The 20,478-nt window shown below is 38.8% G+C and overlaps 1 protein-coding gene across 2 annotated transcripts in view; it reads left to right on the forward strand.

The window, feature by feature from the left end:
* The window catches only part of lrriq1 (leucine-rich repeats and IQ motif containing 1), a 165,969-nt gene that overhangs the window by 8,365 nt on the left and 137,126 nt on the right, over positions 1–20,478 (forward strand). For both annotated transcript variants that reach the window (XM_073059634.1, XM_073059635.1), the window contains exons 3-9: positions 98–203; positions 1,414–1,508; positions 4,663–4,780; positions 9,373–9,599; positions 13,966–14,040; positions 14,338–15,555; positions 19,968–20,120. In XM_073059634.1, coding sequence (XP_072915735.1) covers positions 98–203; positions 1,414–1,508; positions 4,663–4,780; positions 9,373–9,599; positions 13,966–14,040; positions 14,338–15,555; positions 19,968–20,120 — 1,992 coding nt within the window. The remainder of the gene's footprint in view (positions 1–97; positions 204–1,413; positions 1,509–4,662; positions 4,781–9,372; positions 9,600–13,965; positions 14,041–14,337; positions 15,556–19,967; positions 20,121–20,478) is intronic.

Consider the following 20,478-nt stretch of genomic DNA (forward strand, 5'->3'; position numbering starts at 1 on the left):
TTAGCAGATTTGATTTCTCTTAAATCGAAGAATTGATTATCCTGTTGGATTGTTCAATATTTTGTAAATTTGATATCAGAAGTTATTTATGTTTTAGGATGCAGATGACTTCCCCACTTCTGTCCTTTGCTACTTGGACCAAATTAAACAAAGAGGAGAGACTGCGGAAAAGATGATTCTCCAGGATTTAGAGCAGCTCGAGTGTAAGTATGTCTAAGTTCAAAGTTAAAAGTGCATCTATTATCAAAGTGTGTGTAATTTATACAACCTTGAGATTCATCTGCATACAGGCAGCCACAAAACAAGAAACCTGAAAGAACCTAATTTTAAAAAAAGACCAATACCCAATGTGCAGAGAAAACAAATCAAATCAAATTATGCAAACAATAACGCAAGTATCAGCATTCATAGCGAATTGCATCCATAAACCCGAAGCCAGGAGCATGGTCTCAGTCCATGATACAGAGGCAAATCACCGCAAAGCTTGCAGACATTCAGCCTGGAACAACTGGGCATGACACAGCTTCAGTCTCAGCACTGAGGAGAGTGGAGTAAAACGTCACAGAACAGATGTATGAGATTGTCAGATTTGCTCCCATGCATTTCCACTAATCCCTAGTTTGATAGTAGAATGACTCTGTTGTGGAAGACATTTTCCATTGGAAAAAAAAGAAGTGTTCTTCTAAGGACACTAAGAATTGCTGGTATTGTAGTGTGAGGAGTAAGAACAGATGTGGAAAACATTGTCCTAGAAATTCAAAATTAGAACCAGGATCAGCTTTAATATCACCACCATTAGTTGTGAATTTGTTGTCTTGGTGGCAGCAGTACAGTGCAACACATATTAATCGAGGGGGAAAAACAGTGAATTGCAATAAGAATGTGAATATATATAATAGTTAAATAAGTAGTTGGAAAATAGCAATAAAGAAGTAGTGAAGTAGTGTTCATGGGTTCAATGTCTATTCAGAAATTGGGTGGCAGAGTGGAAGCAGCTGTTCCTGAATCATTGGGTGTGTGCCTTTGGCCTCATGAAGGGTCTCGGCCCGAAACGTTGACTGCTCATTTCAATGGATGCTGCCCGACCTGCTGAGTTCATCCAGCTTGTTTGTAGTATTAAGGTTTATTTAAACTTGTATTAAGTTTAAGTTTGACCAGGTTTGATTAAAATACCACTTGGCAAAGGCTCTAGGAAAGCAGCAGACACTTGAGTTTGACAGTTGTATTTTGTCAATAATCCATACAATAATAAAGCACCTTCTTTTCATATAATCACTATACACTGCACAGGCCCCAAATGTTTACTGAGCTCATTATTTTACACCTCAGAATTAGTATTTCTATTGCTTATTTCAATATGGTTTTAAACAACGCATTTTAATGCAGTTAATTGCTTGATCTTTGTTTTGACAGATGTTGATCATTCTGTTCAGAATTGTTCTGAATCAGAAATGTTGCTAGCATTGGCTTCTGAATTTGGTGAGGACCATTTGAATATGAAGGAGAGGGTAATTCCAATTTTGTTTGCTTATTTTGGAAAATGTCTACACATATATACACTTTGTTGTTTGAAAATGAATGGTGTTTGAACTTTGAAACTTTTAAAATTGGAAGTTGTTATGTTAATCTGTACTTTTCAGCATTGACAGCAGAGATTTAAATTGTTTCAGAGTAGAAAGGAAAAGGTCTTCTGTTTAGGTTGATAAGTAAACTGCTTTGACGTTACAGTATTTGATACTGATAAGACAAAACTCTCCAAATGTTTTTCACCATTTACAGTGATTTAATCGTCAGGTTAACAGCACTGTTAACTTATTAAAGATGTAAAAGTTCTGTACTAAGCCAGCTGCATGTTATATATTACACTTGATTTTTAGACTTTCAGCCCATTCCTATCAATTTCATGCCCCCATGGAGCCCCATTTATCTGTAATGTTTTACAAGTTGTTACAGCTGCCTCTTTGAATCACTGTAGTTGGAAAATACAGCAGAATTTGTTCTGTAAGTATTTTATTCATATACTGCTACACAGGTGAGGAGTTTTGGTTGAATATTTTTATCATTTCCAAAAGTTAAAAATGATTTAACAACATAAGAAAATCTAAGTGAACTCACATGACTCACTTGGAGTATTGTGAGCAGTTTTGGGCCCCTTATCTAAGAAAGGAAGTGCTGACACTGGTGAGGATTCAAAGGAGGTTCATGAAAATAACTCCAGGAGTGTTTGGTGGCTCTGGGCCTCTACTCACTGGAATTCAAAAGAATGAGCAATAACCTCATTGAAACCTATCGAATGTTGAAAGGCCTTGATAGAGTGGATGTGGAGCGGATATTTCCTATGGTGGGGGATCTAGGACCAGGGGCCTCAGCCTCAGAATAGAAGGTCATCCTATTAAAATGAAACTTAGAAGAAATTTCTTTAGCCACAGAGTGGTAAATCTGTGCAATTTGTTGTCAAGGGCAACTTGGGAATACCCAAGTCATTGGGTATTTTTAAGGTAGAGATCGATGAATTCTTGATTTATCATGAAGGAATACGGGAGAAGGCAGGAGATTGGGACTGAGGGAAAAAAGATCAACTATGATGAAATGGCAAGTAAACTTGATAGGCCAAAGGGCCTAAATCTGTTGGTCTTATGGTCTTCATCACAATGACTTTCAGTATAACGAACAGTGTGTATTAATCGGTCACAGGGCCGGTATCAGAATCTAATGTGGTAATTCTTTTATACAACACTAAGGAAGCTACTTTGCCAATTGGACACAAAAAAATGACTGTTTTAATGTATGTTTTATTGAATCCTGAAGCTTTTCTTGCTCTGGCTTCAATAGAAATACAAATCAGTGCATTTTGAAGCTTATCTTTCCTTTAATGCGTAGAGTTATTTTCAGCTGTGTGAACATTTATTTAAGTATGACTTTTTATCTTTTCACAGTTTAATGACACTTCTATATGAAATCTAATATAACTAATGCATGTGATTAAAATTTCTTTCTAAGCCAACAATAACAACAAAAAATTAGTCTACATTCTAATCATCACTCACATTCATACTGTACTGTCTTGAATGACTTTTGTTTGTGGTTGGGTCACTGAATGAAAGTCCATGAATAAATGCAGTGTTCTATGCTGTCTTTTAGTTATCCAAAAGTGTTATTTGTAATGGCTGTGAAAAAGAAATATAACAGAGTTCACATAGTGGCCATCAAAAATGCTTGGCAAAATAAAATCGACTGCAGATTGATAGAATAATAAATGGTATTTATAACTTAGTCCAAACACTGTTTTGACTTCCACTGATTTTTGATATAATTAAGTTCTATGTTCAAATAGAATCAAAGTGGCTATTAACCTCAGAGAATAGTACTTCATCTTCTTTTGGGAGATGTTGAAGTCCCTGGAACTAAGCTTAAGATAATCAACTTTTTTTTCCATAGTTTATTTCTTTATTTCCTTTTTAAAAAATTTTTCTCCTCTGACTTTGACTGCCAGTATTTAATGACTTTGGTCTACACCTTGTTACAGATATTCTCACTTCTGTTTCCATCCGTACCCCTCTCTGCAACATAAACCATGTTCTCTGTTCCCTTTTTTTAAGCTGGCTGGTGGTGTAGTGGCATCCACACAGGACTTCGAGGTGAACAGTCCCATGGTTGAATCTGGCCAGCTCCTTGCACGCTTCCATCTGTGTAGAGCTAACAACTTGCCTCATAAAGAATAGCGAAAAATGCTAAAGAAATGACTGCCCAGTGTACACAAGGCGCGGAAAGGAACAACAACTATTCCTATTTTGATGAATGGTGTGTCTAATTAGGAATGGCACCTTAAATTAATGCAGAAGGAGGTTTCATAGATATTGTTCATCTATGCTGTCATTTAGGTGAACTTGAGAACAGCATTGACCATGTATTGAAAATCTTGATAATGGTTGCTGAGCATACATTGTGTGTTGGTTCCCACTGTCCATATTTGGGATCAGGTGCATAGAAGACTGGGAACAAAGACAATGCAACTTTCATGATGCATCTGATTTTAAACCATAATTTGGTTGGATAATTTTGTGAGGTTTAATGAACTTTCTAATCAATGTTCATTCCAAAAATGATGGTGGTGGTTTGATAGCAGTGATGTCATTACATAAGGTGTTTACTCTAGATAATCTTTGTGGAGATATCTTTGCCTGATATTTGTGTGGCAAAGTTCATAATTGTAACTCTTCTGCCAAGTGTGTACACTGTATAAAATGTGGCACCATGTAATTTATTTTATAGGTGATTATGTTATATGTGAGATCCTAGTTTAGGAATACATTCTAGACAAAAGAAAATAATAGAAGTAGCTAAATAGTCTCCTTCTGATGGGGAATTTAGTATGTTGTGTCTGCTGTTAAAGATGACAACTGAAGATAAAATTGAAAATACAGAGGAACTGTATTTAAGAAGAGGTGTGAAATTGCTGAAAAGAAGACAGATTAAGACGCATCTCCAACAATGTGTTAAATTTTGGCAGTGTGTCAGGAATCTCCACAGTACAAACTGCTTTTAACTGAGATTTGACTATACTGAAAAAAAAAGTATATTTACATCTGCTGCATAGTTTGATTAATATTGTACAATATGACAAACTAAACAAAATATATAGCTTTTAATTGTTTTCTTTAGATATTAGCCCAAATAGAAGAGGAAGAACAAAAAAAAGACGTAGAACTTCAAAAGAACATAGACACTGATGTTCAAGTGAAGAAAACTGATCAGCCTCTAGAGGATACGGACATTTCAGGTAAATTGCTCTTTTTTTTGTATCATGCTATAATTGATTTATATTGTAAGGTAATGTAATGGGTGGAAACATATGCATAATTCACAACTGGCGGTGTATCACTTTAAGCTGGTCTGACTTGATGTAGTTACATGAAGTTTTTTTAATTGTGTTTATGTTCTGTGTTTGGAGGACAATGAAGTTGCTGCAGCTTCCCTTAAACTTAAAATGCCTGAGCCGTTTTAATTACGAAAACCTACATCGGTGACCCTGATGCTTTAGGACAATTCCAGAGTTATTCAACATGTCAGCCAATGCAGTTGCTTTGAAACTGATGGAATTTTGGGAGCAAAATGCCATTGCTTGGTTTGTACAAGTTGACACCCAGTTTGCACTGTGAGAAATATCTGCGAATGACACTGGATATTACTATATTGTAGCATTGCCAGACAGATCCATGGCAGCAAGAGTGGTAAGACTGCTTGAACACCCAGCTGAACATGATAAATATTGATCACTGAAAACTCATCTTTTACAGACACTTGCATTATAGGAGTCTGAGCGTGCCAAGCAGTTGCTGTCCTTGCCCGGCCTGGGAGATGCTAGGCCATCGTAGCTAATGGACCACATGCTGTCTGTCCTGGGAAATCACTATCCTTGTTTTATTTTGAAAGAGCTCTTCATGCAGCAAATGGCTGTTTATGTCCGCGTAGCCCTCACTAATACACTCATGAAAGACGACAGGGAGCTTGCTAAAATGGCTGATAGTCTACACTCAGCCAGGCAGCAATGCATAATTCCTCTTTCTTTCCCCACCTCAATAAGCCCAGTCTGCAGGGCCTCCAACACACGCATGACTGGCTGCAAAATCAATACAGCGGGTCTGTATTTTTGCCATGCTCGCTTTGGCACAAATGCTAGGAAGTGCTGACTGCCTTGCAGCTTCGACTGTGCCAGTATATAGGGACATCAGAAATCTGTGAACACCGTGGATTCCAGCTGCCAGGGTCGTCTACTGTTCTTTATGGACATCCTTTCAGGGCGACACTTCTTATGTGACATGACTGCTCAAGTGAGTGTGCAGCCAGCGTCACCTATTGATCAGAAGGCACAGAGCGATGAAACCTTGCTGAAGGCCACCAACGGCAGCAGGATCCAGATTTACAGGATGCAAGGGATGACACTGCTTCAATGGGCAACGTTACACATGGGACTTTGTTGTGGCTAAAGTGGCTAGACCTCTGCTTGGCACTGATTTCCTGTGTCCCCAAGGACTATTCGATGATCTTAAAAACTACTGATTTGTGGATGTCAAGGATTTTGGGTTGTTAAGGCATTTTTGGTTATTCTTATTTGTTCAGGAAGTAGATCGATTAAGTTTTATTCTGCTAGTTTCAACGATACATTGACAGATAAATACAGATGGCTAAGGACAAAGTAAAATTCATTTGTTTTAATGTCAAATGTAATAGAATTTTATCCAAAATGAAAAAAGAACAAGCCCATGTAGTATATTTACAGGAAACTCATTTAAGTGATAATGAGCATAGAAAACTAAAGAGAATGGGCTTCACTAATTTGTTTTTCTCCTCATATAAATCAGGACATAGGAGAGGAGTTGCTATTCTTATCTTAAGTAAGCTAAATTTTGAAGAAGTATTCGAAATGGGAGATAAAGAGGGCAGATATATTCTGGTAAGGGGAATATAGATGGAAATTCAGTTACTCTATTGAATATATACGCACCTCCGCACAGTGATGTTGGTTTCTTTCAGAAAATTACTGATATTATGGTAGCGGAAACAGAAGGTCCCCTGATATGTGGGGGACACTTAAATTTACAATTACAACCAAACCTAGACTCTTCCAATAGAAAAATCTATGAAACAAAATCTTTACATAAGAAAGTTAATACACTTTTTGAGGATGTTGGTTTAATTGATATATAGAGGGACCTTTCCCCAACAGAAGGGATTACACTCATTATTCTGCTCCCCGTTCTGTATATGCACCTCAGTTTTTTTGTATATTCTTTCTATTAGAAAATAGTCAACCCTTTCATTTCCTCTACCAAAGTACATGACCATACACTTCCCGATACTGTATTCCATGTACTAATTCTTTGCCCATTATCCTAATCTGTCTAAATCCTTCTGTAGCCTCTCTACTTCCTCAGAACTACCTGCCCTTTACCTTTCTTCATATCGTCTGCAAACATCGCAACAAAGTAATCAATTCCATCATCCAAATCATTGACATATAACGTAAAAAGAATCTGCCCCAACACAGACCCCTGTGGAACTAGTCACCGGCAGCCAGCTTGAAAAGCCTCCCTTTATTCCCACTCTTTACCTCTTGCCAATCAGCCACTGCTTTATCCATACTTGATTTTTTTCTGTAATACCATGGGCTCGTAGCCTCACGTGTGGCATCTAGTCAAAGGCCTTCTGAAAATCCAAATAGACATTAGCTAATTTTCCTTTGTCTATCCTGCTTTAAGGAATTCCAACAGATTTGTCAGGCAGGATTTCCCTTGAAGAAACCATGCTGACCACAGCCTATTTCATTTATGAAAACCTACAATATTGCTGTAGTGGTAAACTGTACAATATATGAAGGAAGGATTAATCAAGCTCCTTTCATTGAGTAGTTTTCCAAGTGCATTAATATATACTTTTTGTTGTATACACATACAAGTTTGCTGACAAACTTACTGTTGTAGGCTGTATCAAAGGGGCTGATGAATCAAAGGAAGATTGAAAACTTGGCTGAGTGGTGTAATAACCGCAACCTGTCACTCAACGTCAATAAGACCAAGCAACCAATTGTAGTCGTCAGGAGCAGGAAACCAGAGGTCCATGAGTCAGTAATAATCAGAAGATCAGTGGTGGAGAGGGTCAGTAAGTTTAAGTTCTTGGGTGTTACTAATTCAGAGGTTCCGTCCTGGATCCATCGTATAAATATTATTGCGAAGAAAGCACCTCTACTTCCTCAGGAGTCTGCAGAGTTTCGGCATGTCATCAAAAACATTGGCAAATTTCTATAGATGTGTGGCGGAAAGTGTGCTGACTGGCTGCATTGCAGCTTGGTATGGGAACACCAAGGGCTTTGAGTGGAAAATCCTACGAAAGGTAGTGGGTAAAACCCTACCAATCATTGAGCACATCTACATGAAACCTTGCCGTATAAAAACATCAAAGATTTTCACCATCTGGAGGCCATGCTCTTTTATTGCTGCTGCCATTAGGTAGAAGGTACAGGTGCCTCAGGACTTACACCACCAGGTTCAAGAACAGTTAGTACCCCTCAACCATCAGACATTTGAATAAAAGGGCATAACTACATTCATTTAAGGACTCTGCTATTTCATATTCATTATTTATTGCTATTTATTTATATCTGCAATTATTGTTTGTTTATAGTTAACAGTTCCTTTTCTATAGATTTGCTTAGTATACCCACAGAAAAATAATCTCACGGTTGTGTGTGGTGATGTGATGACATGTATGTACTCTCATAATAAGTTCTACATTGACTGTCTCACAGATCTCTGGTTTCCTTCTCCTGAAGTCAGTAATCATCTCCTAGGCTGACATTGAGTAAGAGGTTGTTGTTATGGCACCACTCAGCCAGATTTTCAATTTCCCTCTTACATGCTGATTCATCACCGCCTATGATAGTGGTGTTGTCAGCAAACTAGAATAGGGCATTGGATCTGTGCTTAGCCACAGAGTCATAAGTGTGAAGCGAGTAGAGCAGGGTCTAAGCACACTGCCTTGTGGTGCATCTGTGCTGATGGAGATCATGGAGGAGATGTTGTTACCTATCTGCACTGACCGCCTTCACCATTACTAGCGTATATCAACTGCTTCCATTCCTTAGTAAATCTCTTTGTGTCTTATGTGTTTTGTGTTGAATTTAAACTGTCGTCTCATGTGCAAAGCTTTGAGAGAGCATTTCTGTAAAACCAAATGTACCAGGGACTTGGAACGATGTTAGTTTTTTGTCTCAGATTTATAAAAGGACAGATGATTGGGGTCCAATGACATGAAATTGTCACTGAGCCAGGACACAAGCTGTATTTATTGCCTCACCCAAAGAACCTTTTACCTATTAGTTTTGTTTTTATCCTCTACAGCTTAAAAAACTTTAAAGAAAAAATTTGGGATTAATTTCTTTTGTGACAATTATGAATACTTCAGCACTTTATACTCAATGTTTATTTATTAATTCCTATTATTTTGTTTTCATGAACTGATAATAATCTGTTATTTTTGTTTACACCTAAGCTTGCAATATCTTTCCAGTATATTAGTTTCTTTGATGGATTTCTTGTATTCCCAGTATTTTCTTAATTGTAAAGAAATTGATCCATTGAGAAGTTGATAGGAACATGAGACAACGTAATTGAAGACTTATAAATGAAAATGTTAATTAATGATGTGAATGTAAGCATTCAATGATAAGTTCATAGAAGTTAAATTACTCTGTCATACTGGAAACCTTGGCCTCAAAAGAATTGGCTATAGGTTGGACTAGCTTGAAGTCTAAAGTAAAATTATGAAAGAAAACTCACAAAGTAGACGGACACACTTTTGTTTTATTTTCTTCAGATAATGAAGATGTTATAACTTACAAATGCAAAGAATTGGAGGAGCGCTGCCAGCTGACACTGCAGCAATGGGAAGTTGAAGAGAAAAGACTACAGAAAACCAAGCTGGCAGAGCTAATGGAACAGAGAGAAAAAGAGAAGAAGCAAGTGAAGGAGGAAGAGGAGCGAGCTAAGAGCAGGCAGAAACAATTTGAAGAAAACCTAGAGAAACTAACAGTAGAGAGGCAGGTAATTATTATCAGAACCACACACATAGCAGCTGAGGCAGTATCTGCTGAGGGTAAATCAGTAGTGTTGTTTGTACTGAAGAGGCCAGTTGAAGACTGCACAGATGCTTTTGATCATTTAGTAAGATGGACAGAGCAATGACAGATAGAATTTATTCCTGATATGTGTGAGGCAAGGCACTTTGGGGAGATTAATAACAGTAGAACATAAACAGAGACTGGTAGGGCTTTAGCAAGTATTGATGAAGAAAGTCAAGTTTATTGTCATTTAACTATATTCATGTATAGAACATATTTAACTATATAATATATATAGAAATGAGACAACGTTTCTCTGAACCAGGGTGTAGAGCACATCAGTACACATCACACACATGATAACTTATGAAGGTAAGGAAACTTAGTGTATAAGTTCAAGGTTCCCAGACATTGGCAACACAGGCAGATTTAGTGGTGAAGTTGTTATTTAGGGTTTTGTTTTCATGAGATACATTTCTTTGAGGATGTCTGTTTTCAATTTATTTTCCAAGTTCCTGCCTAATGGAATTATAATTCCCTCTCATCCAGTCAAGTACTTTCCCATACTTACAGGATGCTGGAAGAACTCAGCAGGTCAGGCAGCATCCGTGAGAAAAGAATAGCCAACGTTTCGGGCCTAGACCCTGCATCAGGAATGGGGGGGAAGAGAGGGCCGAAGCCATACTTTCCCATACGGTCTGCTCCTGTCAATGTTCAAAGCAATGCTAAGAATCAAGGAATTGTGGTTGCTGTCTCTGAAATGCTTGCACACTGAGAGATCTGTTAGCTGACCAGGTTCATGGCCTTCCTCTAGTTGCCCTGTCCACACATTGTGTCAGGAGTCCTTCCTGAACACATCTTACAAATTCTGCCCTATCTAAACCTCTTGCACTAAGGAGGTACCAATGAATATTAGGGAAGTTGAAGTCACCCATAACAATAACCGTTATTTGTGCACTTTTCCAAAATCTGCCTACTAATCTGCTCTCAGTGCCTTTGTTGCTATTGGGCATCCTATAGAATACTTCCAGTAGAATGATTGCTCTTTTCCTGTTTCAGACTTCTATCCACACTGACTTAGTAAATGATCCTTCCAGAATGTTCTCTCTTTCTGCAGCTGTCTTAATAGCCATGATTCGCACTGACACTCCCCCACCTCTTTTATGTCCTTCTTCCTGTCCCTTTTGAAATAAACTCCAGAGCATCCAGTAATTGTTCCTGTGCTGTGACATTCAAATCTCTGTAATGGCATCATGCTGTAGTTCTATGTAGTGATGCAAGTGAATCACCCTTTTTCTTGATACTTCCCATGTTAAACACATTTCAAGCCATACAACTAACTGCATTTATACCCTATCTGCTGCCTATTCTTCCTCATCGACTCTGTATACATTGCATTTACCTTTACCCAACTGTTCTATCACCGTGTTCTTCCCATCCCTCTGCCAATTTAATTTAAACCCTCCGCAACAGCTCCAACAAGCCTGCCTGCGAGGACGTTGGTCCTTTGCAAGTTCAGACGTAATCTGGCCCTTTTGTACAGATCATAACTTCCCCAGAAGAGATCCCAATGATCCACAAAATTACCCCCTGCACCAATTCTTCAGCCACACATTCAATTGCTGCATCATCCTACTCTTGCTCTCCCTGACACGACACAGGCAGCATTACAAAGAATTTGTCCTTGAGGTCCTGCTTTTTAGTTTCCTTCGGAGTTTCCTATGTTTGCTTGGACCTTATTCCCCTTCCCAGCTATGTTGTTGTTACCAAGATGTACCATGACATAGCTAGATTACAGTTGCATCAGCAATAGTTTTATAAATGTCTTTGTTTTACTGCTAATTCCTGTGTCACATCTGTATATAGATAGATACTTTATTCATCCCCATGGGGAAATTCAACTTTTTTTCCAATGTCCCATACACTTGTTGTAGCAAAACTAATTACATACAATATTTAACTCAGTAAAAAATATGATATGCATCTAAATCACTATCTCAAAAAGCATTAATAATAGCTTTTAAAAAGTTCTTAAGTCCTGGCGGTTGAATTGTAAAGCCTAATGGCATTGGGGAGTATTGACCTCTTCATCCTGTTTGAGGAGCATTGCATCGATAGTAACCTGTCGCTGAAACTGCTTCTCTGTCTCTGGATGGTGCTATGTAGAGGATGTTCAGAGTTTTCCATAATTGACCGTAGCCTACTCAGCGCCCTTCGCTCAGTAGGTAAAAAGACAGGTTTTTGCATAACACAGTGTTGTGAGAAGGGGTGCAATTGATGGAGAAGGAAGTTCATATCAGGGAAATTTAGAGGAATCAGTCCATCCAGAATGCTGAAAAGGGAGGATGTTGAGGAAAAGATATGATGGTGTTCGAATCTCATTGAAGGTAATAAAGTTATGGAAAATGATCTATTGAAATAGTATCTGATGAAATAGAAACCCACTGATCCTCATAGATACTGGAATAAACCCACTGACTCTCACAGCTATCTTGATTGTACCTCTTCCCACCCTTTCACTTGCGAAAATGCCAAGTCCTTCTCTCAGTTACGTATCCGATACATCTGCTCTCAGGATGGGGCTTTTTGTTCCAGAAATACTGAGGTGTCCTCCTCCTTCAAAGAAAGAGGCTTCCCTTCCTCTACCATCAATGCTGCCCTCACCTGCATCTCTTCCATTTTGCACACATCTGCCCTCTCACCATCTTCCTGCTCCCATACCAGGGATGGGGTTCCTCTTGTCCTTACTTACCACCCCACTAGCCTCTGTGTCCAGCACTTCATTCTCCTTAATTTTTGCCATCTCCAGCAGGAACTCACCACCAAGCACATCTTTTCTTCCCACATCACTTTCTGCTTTCTGCAGGGATCACTCTCTATGCAACTCCTTTGTCCACTTGTCCCTCCCCATCACTGATCTCCCTTCTGGTACTTATCCTTACAAGTGGAACAAGTGGCACACCTGCCCCTACACCACCTCGCTCGCTACCATTCAGGGTCCCAAATGTCCTTCCAGGTGAGGTGACATTTCACCTGTGAGTCTGCTGTATTCAGTGCTTTATATCGGTGAGATGCAACATAGATTGGGAGACCACTGCACTGAACACTGTCGCTCTGTCCGCCAGATAAAGCAGGATCTCCCAGTGGCCACCCATTTCTATTCTACTTCCTATTAACATTCCGACTTGTCAGTCCATGGGTTTCTCTACTGCGTAGTGAGGCCATACTAAGGTTGGAGGAGGAACACCTTGTATTCCATTTGGGTAGCCTGATGGCATGAACGCCATAGCCTAAACTTGATGATGTGAACTACGATTTCTTGAACTTCTGATAATTACCCCCCCCCACTTCATCTTTCCCCATGCCTGTTTCCCTCTCTCACCTCATCTCCTTATCTGCCATCACCTCTCTGTGGTGCTCCTCCCCTTTCCCTTTCTTCCATGATCTACTATCCTCTCGAATCAGACCCTCCCCTTCTCCGCCCCTTTATCTCTTTCACCAATCAACTTCCCAGCTCTTTACTTCACCCCTCCCCTTTTCCCAGTTTCACCTATCACCTGCCACCTTGTACTTCTTCCTCCCCTCCCCCTACCTTCTGCATCTGACTTCTCTTCCTTTCCAGTCCTGATGAAGGGTCTTGGCCTGAAATGTCGACTTTTTCTTTCCATAAGGGCTGCCTGGCCTGCTGAGTTCCTCCAGCATTTGTGTGTGTTGTTGAAATAGAAGATAAGGAATAGGTAGAAAAAAGATTAGAGTAGTAAGCTGAGAAATAGAGGCCCATGATAAATTCACGGCTAAAGGAAGGAGATAAAGTTGTGCATAAGAGAAAACAATGAGGCATATCAAAAGCGCTATTGTGTAATGTCTTGTCATCAGAAAAGATATGTCAGAGAAACTGGGAGAATGGAATGGAGAAATAGAATTAATATTTCAGTCCAATACTCCTCATTTTGCAGTGAGGGAAAATTCTCCAAGAGCAAGAGTAGGCCCCATATTGAGGGGTGGCCTTTGATGGGTGTTTAATATTTCAAAATATTTTAAGTGACTGCTATTTTCAGTGCACACTCCATTCCTTGATATTGCAAGAAGTGAAGTAAATGGGATAAACACCATCTGTGATGTAACAAATTTCTGTGTGTTAACAAATTTCACGACACATGCAGGTGATAAGAAACCTGATTCTGATGTAATCTGAGGATGTAAAATCATTTACCTCTTTGGTATTTTCAGCTGACTGTGGTTGCAAGTATCTTTAACACTGTAAGAGTACAATGGTCTTATTACGTATGGTATGCAATCTATTATCTACCTAATACGTAGTACATTACAATTTTGTGTATTTTACATAGGAACAGCAGGCTAAACTGGAAAAGAAAATCAAACAGAACCAGGAGGCTTTGGCAAAAGAGTTAAAACATCATGAGGTGAGGAATGTTTGAATCTTTGTAAATAAGAAGGAAGCAAGTATGGTTCATTTAGTTCTTTCTATCATGATCCCAATTTAAATGCAGTGAAGTATCTCATCCAGTACTGGATTAAAATGTAAGGAATAGGAGCTGGAGTAGATGATGTGATCCCTTGAGTCTTTTTCTTTTGCCTTTCAGCCATTATTTGTCTTTGACCTCAACTCCACATTTTTGATTCATTCACCCCATTGTTTCAATTGGGTCAAGTTATATTTTTACAAACATAAATACTTGTTTGATGTTTTGAATTCCTAGGCACTCATACAATCACTGCAAATGAAATTGGACGAAGAGCGAAGAATCTTTGAAGAGCAGCAGGACAAAGAGAGGAAACGAGTGGAAGAGCTGCGTTACAGAGCAGCCACAACTATTCAGGCAAGATTTCGGACATTTTTAACACTTAAAAAGTATTCTCCAATACTGAAGGAGAAACGGGATGAAAGGAAGAGAAGAGAAGACCTCCAGCTCAAGATGGCTCAAGAAAGGAAAGACTTTGAAGAGAAAATAAAAAAAAAACTTCAAGAACAGAGCCGAGTTGAACAGGAGGAAAGAAAAAAGCAGGAAGAGGCTGAACGGCTGCAAAGGGAGGAGCAGAAACAAAGACGGATTGAGTACGAAAAGAAAAAAGAGCAGGAACGACAGAGGTTAGAAAAGGAGAAACAAATGAGAGTGAAAAATCTCCAAGAAGAGGAGAAACAAAAAGAACTGCAAAAAAAGAAAAAGGAAGAAGAACAAAAGGAAGCAGAAGAAAAGTTGCTAAAAGAAAAAAAGAATGAGTGCATGGAACAAACAGAGGAAAAAACTGAGAAGAAAGTTGTGCTGCAGCTACTCGAAGAAGTTACTGCTAATTCAAGCATGAAGGAGAATGAAACCTTCAAAGACAATGATAATGTGTATGTTCGTATGAATGAAAATATATGTTTGCCTTCTAATGCATGGGATAACTCTCCCATGAATCCCAGTAAAATTGGTCAGAGTACAGCTGCAAGAGTTTCAGATGCAAAAGTAGAAAAGAAACTACCAGCTGAAGAGATAATGGAAAGTAAAACAGCAAATACTCTTACCATTGAATCCAATGTCATAGTACCCCAAAATAACATACTGCAAGAAGTTATTCCTTATGCAGTTGCAGACACATTCCCTGGTAAACTATCAGGTGATAGTCAATCAGTATTAAATAATAATGAAGATAAGCTACGAAATGAAGCTCAGATTGCTGCTGATGAACTAATTGAAAACATGGATGTTAGTTTTCAGAACGCTTTCACCAGAGAGCTTGCTCTTCCTGATCACCTTGAGCAAAAGAGATTACATTGGATGAAAACGTGTATTCCCTGGTCCAAAATATTCAATGAAAACAAGAAAAAGAAAGTGAAGCAACAAGTGAAACTTCGGAGTAATCCGGTCAGCAGACTGCCCACGCTGAGTCCTGAAGCAATATTGCACTCGGGTGTTTGGACCTCACTTCAGCAGGTATGTGCTTATTTTATTGTTGGTTGACTTTGAAAATGCTGAGTTATTATAAATATTTTATACATCCAATTCGCCAGTCTCATTTTGCCACATGCTACTTGGTTGACAAGTGCTTTCAAGTTGAACTTTTGGTGAAATTTACCTCTGGTTTTACTTTACTCTTAATATTAACATATTGCTGTATAACACATTAAGGTGGATCGTGCTCATCTGCAGCTGCCTTAGCATGTGATGAGGAACTGCTGTGTGTTTGTTCTTCCAGAAACATGGTTCCAGGACAACACCCCATGCACCATCAATATACAGGTCACGCCACTCAGAGACTTGGCTATATTGTTGTTTGTGTGACTGTATGTCTTTCTGCTATAATAACTATATGTACTATGTGTGACTGTTGGTGCTGTGCTTTGCGCCTTGTCCCTGGAGGAACGCTGTTTCATTTGGCTGTATTCGAACTTATGGTTGAATGACAAGTATACTTGAACGTATTTTGCCTCTGCAAGGGAGCTCACTGAGTGAAAAATTAAGGTAGTAAATTCATGTTGACTCACTCTTAGAGCAGAGAATGAAGGGATCATGTGCAGGTAGAAGAGACTTAGTCTAATTTGCCCTCATGTTCTGTCCAGACATTGTGGGTTGAAGGGCCTGTTTGTGTTGCACTGTTCCATGTTCTAACAGACTATCTATTGGTAAGAATGATCATATATAATCCTGAATTACCACAATCAGCTATAATATTACACTATATGTGGATTTCCTGCAGTAATTTCCAAGAAATAATAATCTGAAGAGTAAAAACAAACCCTGTTGACTCTCAAGTATCCTCATGCCTATTGTACTGAATACATGGCTGGAAGTGGCAAACTCCCCAGTTGTTATCTTAACGTTTGCTCTGGTGCTCTTCAGCCAAATCCTGATATTTCCTCAGGCCACTCTCAGTACCCTCCCAAATATCAGCCAGACCACTGTCTTAATACAGCTGTCAGTAGAGAGTGGCTAGGCCATCTACCATTGAGCAGCAGGTACAGAAGCCTAAAGTCCAACACTATCAGGTTCAGGAACCCTGCAACCATCGGACTTCTGAACCGGCGTGGATAACTTCGATCACTACTGCTCTGAATTGATTCTATGACCTGCAGACTTACTTTAAAGCAGGGGTTCCCAACTTGTTTTATGCCATGGACCCATACCTTTGACCGAGGGGTTCATGGACCCCAGGTTGGGAACCTCTGCTTTAAAGAAATCTCTACAACTCCTGTCCTCAGTATTTTTTTTTGCTTGCACAGTTTGTCTTTTGCACATTGGTTGCTAATCAGTCTTTGTTACGCCCTGTTTTTTTGTAAATTCTATTGTATTTCTTTTTTCCCATAAGTATCTTCAAGGAAATGAATTACAACGTAATATGTAGTGACAAATGCATACTTCAGTAATAAATTTACTTTGAACCTTTGAGGAGAAAATTGTAAGAGGTCTCCGAGGATGAAAGTGCAATCTATGAACACCCATGCTTTAAGAAGCTGGCAGTGGCAGCAATTGTCTGAGATCAGTCTGTGTGCTTTTGTATGACGGGTGATTGGTAAATTCGTGGCCTAAAGTAGAAGGAGTCAGTTTTAGAAAACATAGCACATTTACTTTTCAATATAGTCCCCCTCCTACATTTACGCATTTAGTCCAGTGGTCATGGAGCATATGGGTCTTGGACCTCCAGAAAGTGTCCACAGCAGGGGTGATTGATAAGTTCATGGCCTAAGGTAGAAGGAGATGAGTTATACAGCTCTCATTACAGGCACATGCAGTTCAACTCTTTGAGTGATGATGCAGAAAGTTTGAAGTTAATAACTCATCGGGGTGATTGATAAATTTGTGGCCAAAGGTAGAAGGAGATGAGTTATTAACTTCAAACTTTCTGCGTGATCACTCAAAGGGTTGATCTGCATGTGCATGTAACGAGAGCTGTATAACTCATCTCCTTCTACCTTAGGCCACAAACTTATCAATCACCCCTGCTGTGGACACTTTCTGGAGATAAAAGATCCGTATGCTCCATGACTGTTGGACTAAGTATGTAAATGTAGGAGGGGACTATGTTGAAAAATAAATGCGCTAGGTTTTATAAAATTAACTCCTTTTACCTTAGGCCATGAACCCATCAATCACCCCTCGTAAGCTGATGGAGAAGCAGTTAAAGTTTTGACTAATGGAATAGAGACCATCACTGGTGTTCCTAATGCATCAATGGCCAGAGAAGGGCTGATTTTGAGTTCCACTATGAGAGGAGGGTAGATGTGTGTGTGAGTGTTTGAAGTTTTATGAGGTTAGGCAGTAAGGCCTAACTTGTGGAAATGAGGTTTGTAAGGATGTTGCTCACTCACAAACTTGTGATTGAACTATAGGTCCCCATGAGTATCTTTCACAAGTCAACAGTTTCTGATGCTGAGATACATCCTAAGATGCACTGGGACGCATCATCAATGATGTAAACTGGGGTCATCAGTGCTTTGCCTCTTTCAATATCAGACACTCTCACCCAGGTGATCCAGCCAGGATTGATCAGGCCGGATCAATCCCAGCAGCATTGGTCCATGCCTCTCACCTCTTGATCCATACCCATGTGGAGGCTCGCTCAGCATTCTCTGCAATGGTCCTGATGGCCCTATAATACCAAGGAGAGAGTAGATCTTGCACAGGGAGCAGTCAGCAAAACCTCTACAACTCACCTTGGTAGACTCACATCTTGCTCTCCACCCCTGCCTCTGGCACTGCTCTACCAGCTCCTGGTATTTGGCTTTCTTGCATTCAAACTTCTTCTCAATCTGTTCTTTGCAAGGAATTGCCAGTTCTATCGTGACCACCTGCTTTGAGGTTTCTGACAGAGTGACCATGTCAGGACTCAGACGATGATTCAAAGCTATTAATTTATGTTAATGCAAGTGCATGTGAGAACATAGAACAGTACAGCAAAAAAACAGGCTCTTTGGTGTGCAGTGTCGTGCTGAACTAATTAGTAGTAAAATATCCAGTTAAACTAATCCCTTCTTTCATATCTATAACCTTCTATTTGCTGCACATTTATGTGCTGTTTATTGAACACCTCTCGAATACCTTCACCACACCTCTGGCAGCACATCCCAAGCCCTTACCAGTTCTTAAAATCAACCTCCCCTGAACATGTCCTATGAAATGATTCAGTCTCATCTTACATGCATACCTCTGGTATTACACAGTTCAACACCAGGAAAAAGATACCAGCTCTCTACATTACCTATGCTTCTCATAATTTTAATAGCCTCTGTCAGATCTCCCCTCAGCCTCTACAACTCTAGAGAAAACAATCAAGTTGTCCAACCTCTCCTTATAGCACATGCTTTCTAATCCAGGTCGCATCCTTTTAAATCTCTTCTGTACCCTCTGTAAAGCTTCAACATACTTCCTGTAATGGGGTGCCCAGAATTGAATGTATAATCCAGATATAGCCTATCTAAAGTCTTATAAAGTTGCAGCATAACTTCTCAACTCTTGAACTCAGTTCCCTGACAAATAAAGGCAAGCTTGCCATATACCTTCTTTACTACCCTGTCAACCTGTGTAGCCACTTTCAGGGAGCGATGGAATTGGATTCTTCTGCACATCAATGCTGTTAAGGGATGCATACTTCGTCTGTTTCCAGAAATGAAGAACTAATATACTAATAAATATACCCTCCTAAAACTTGCTACTATCAGCAAATTCTGGTTCATTAGAATCACTATAATTAAATGCTGTATAACATCCCATAACTCATCAAAGTGGAGGACATGATGGAAAGATGCATTCACATTCTTATAGTATAATGTATTATTAGACTAGTATATTTTGATATTTCTTAACTGAAACTTTAATAATAAAGTAGTCCTTTTGTCATGAATTTGATTTGTTGGGTTTTAAAAAGTTGCCTCAGATTATGTATGAATTTCTTTAATCTGAAAGTTGTTTGAAAATAATGGATAGTTCAATTTTTAACATTAGCTGTTCAAATGTAACATTGAAGAAATTGAAATTTTATCAGTTGAAGTTTATTCAGTAAGTTTTTGCTCTGCAGAATATTCCATAGTGAAATCCTATAGCCTTTTTTGTTCATTGTTTTCTTTGAAAATAATAAAGCTTTAACAAGTTCACGATAATTCTGGCATTGTATCATTGCCATTTGAAAAATCGTATTTGTGAAATAGGTTAATTCTTTAGCTTTGAATGTGTTTATACCACTAGCTGACAAAATTTAACTTGAGAAGTAGGATTTCATTTTTAATTTTGGATGTTACTTGTATGAATAAACAAACAAATAATTAAGCCATTTGAAAACTTTGGAAACAATCTAAGAGTATGTTTGATATCAGATAGTTTTTGGTATAATGAAATACTTTTCTCTAATGTAGGTTACAACTGTTACTCTTCAAGATTTGCCTGGTTGTAGCCTATCCACCCTTTCACAGTGTCCAAGACTGAAGTCACTAATACTTCGAAACTGTCAACTAGAGACATTAGAGGGTGTCAATGATTGCAAAGGTTTACAGTATATAGATGTACAGGTAAAAAAATAATTTGCTGTTGAATAACTATTGATTTATTCTAACTGTAATTGCATTCTTCTTGCATTATTGTTCCCACTCATTTATCAAAATCTCAATTAAGTACACTTATAAAAGTTAACAAAATATGAGATGTCCATTATCACTCTTTTGGTTGTTAGATTAAACATCACATTAAAATTGCTTCAATAATTATTAATCAAGCAATGGTTACAAAAAAGAAGCAACTATTTATAAAGTCATGGAAAAGTACTGCGCAGAAACAAGCCTTTTGGCCCATCTAGTCTGCGCCTGACCATTTAAACTGTCGACTCCCATCGACCTGCACTGGGACTACAACCCTCCATACCCCTACCAT

This window comes from Hemitrygon akajei, chromosome 10, assembly GCF_048418815.1.
Source record: "Hemitrygon akajei chromosome 10, sHemAka1.3, whole genome shotgun sequence".
In the NCBI taxonomy this organism is placed as follows: Eukaryota; Metazoa; Chordata; class Chondrichthyes; order Myliobatiformes; family Dasyatidae; genus Hemitrygon; species Hemitrygon akajei.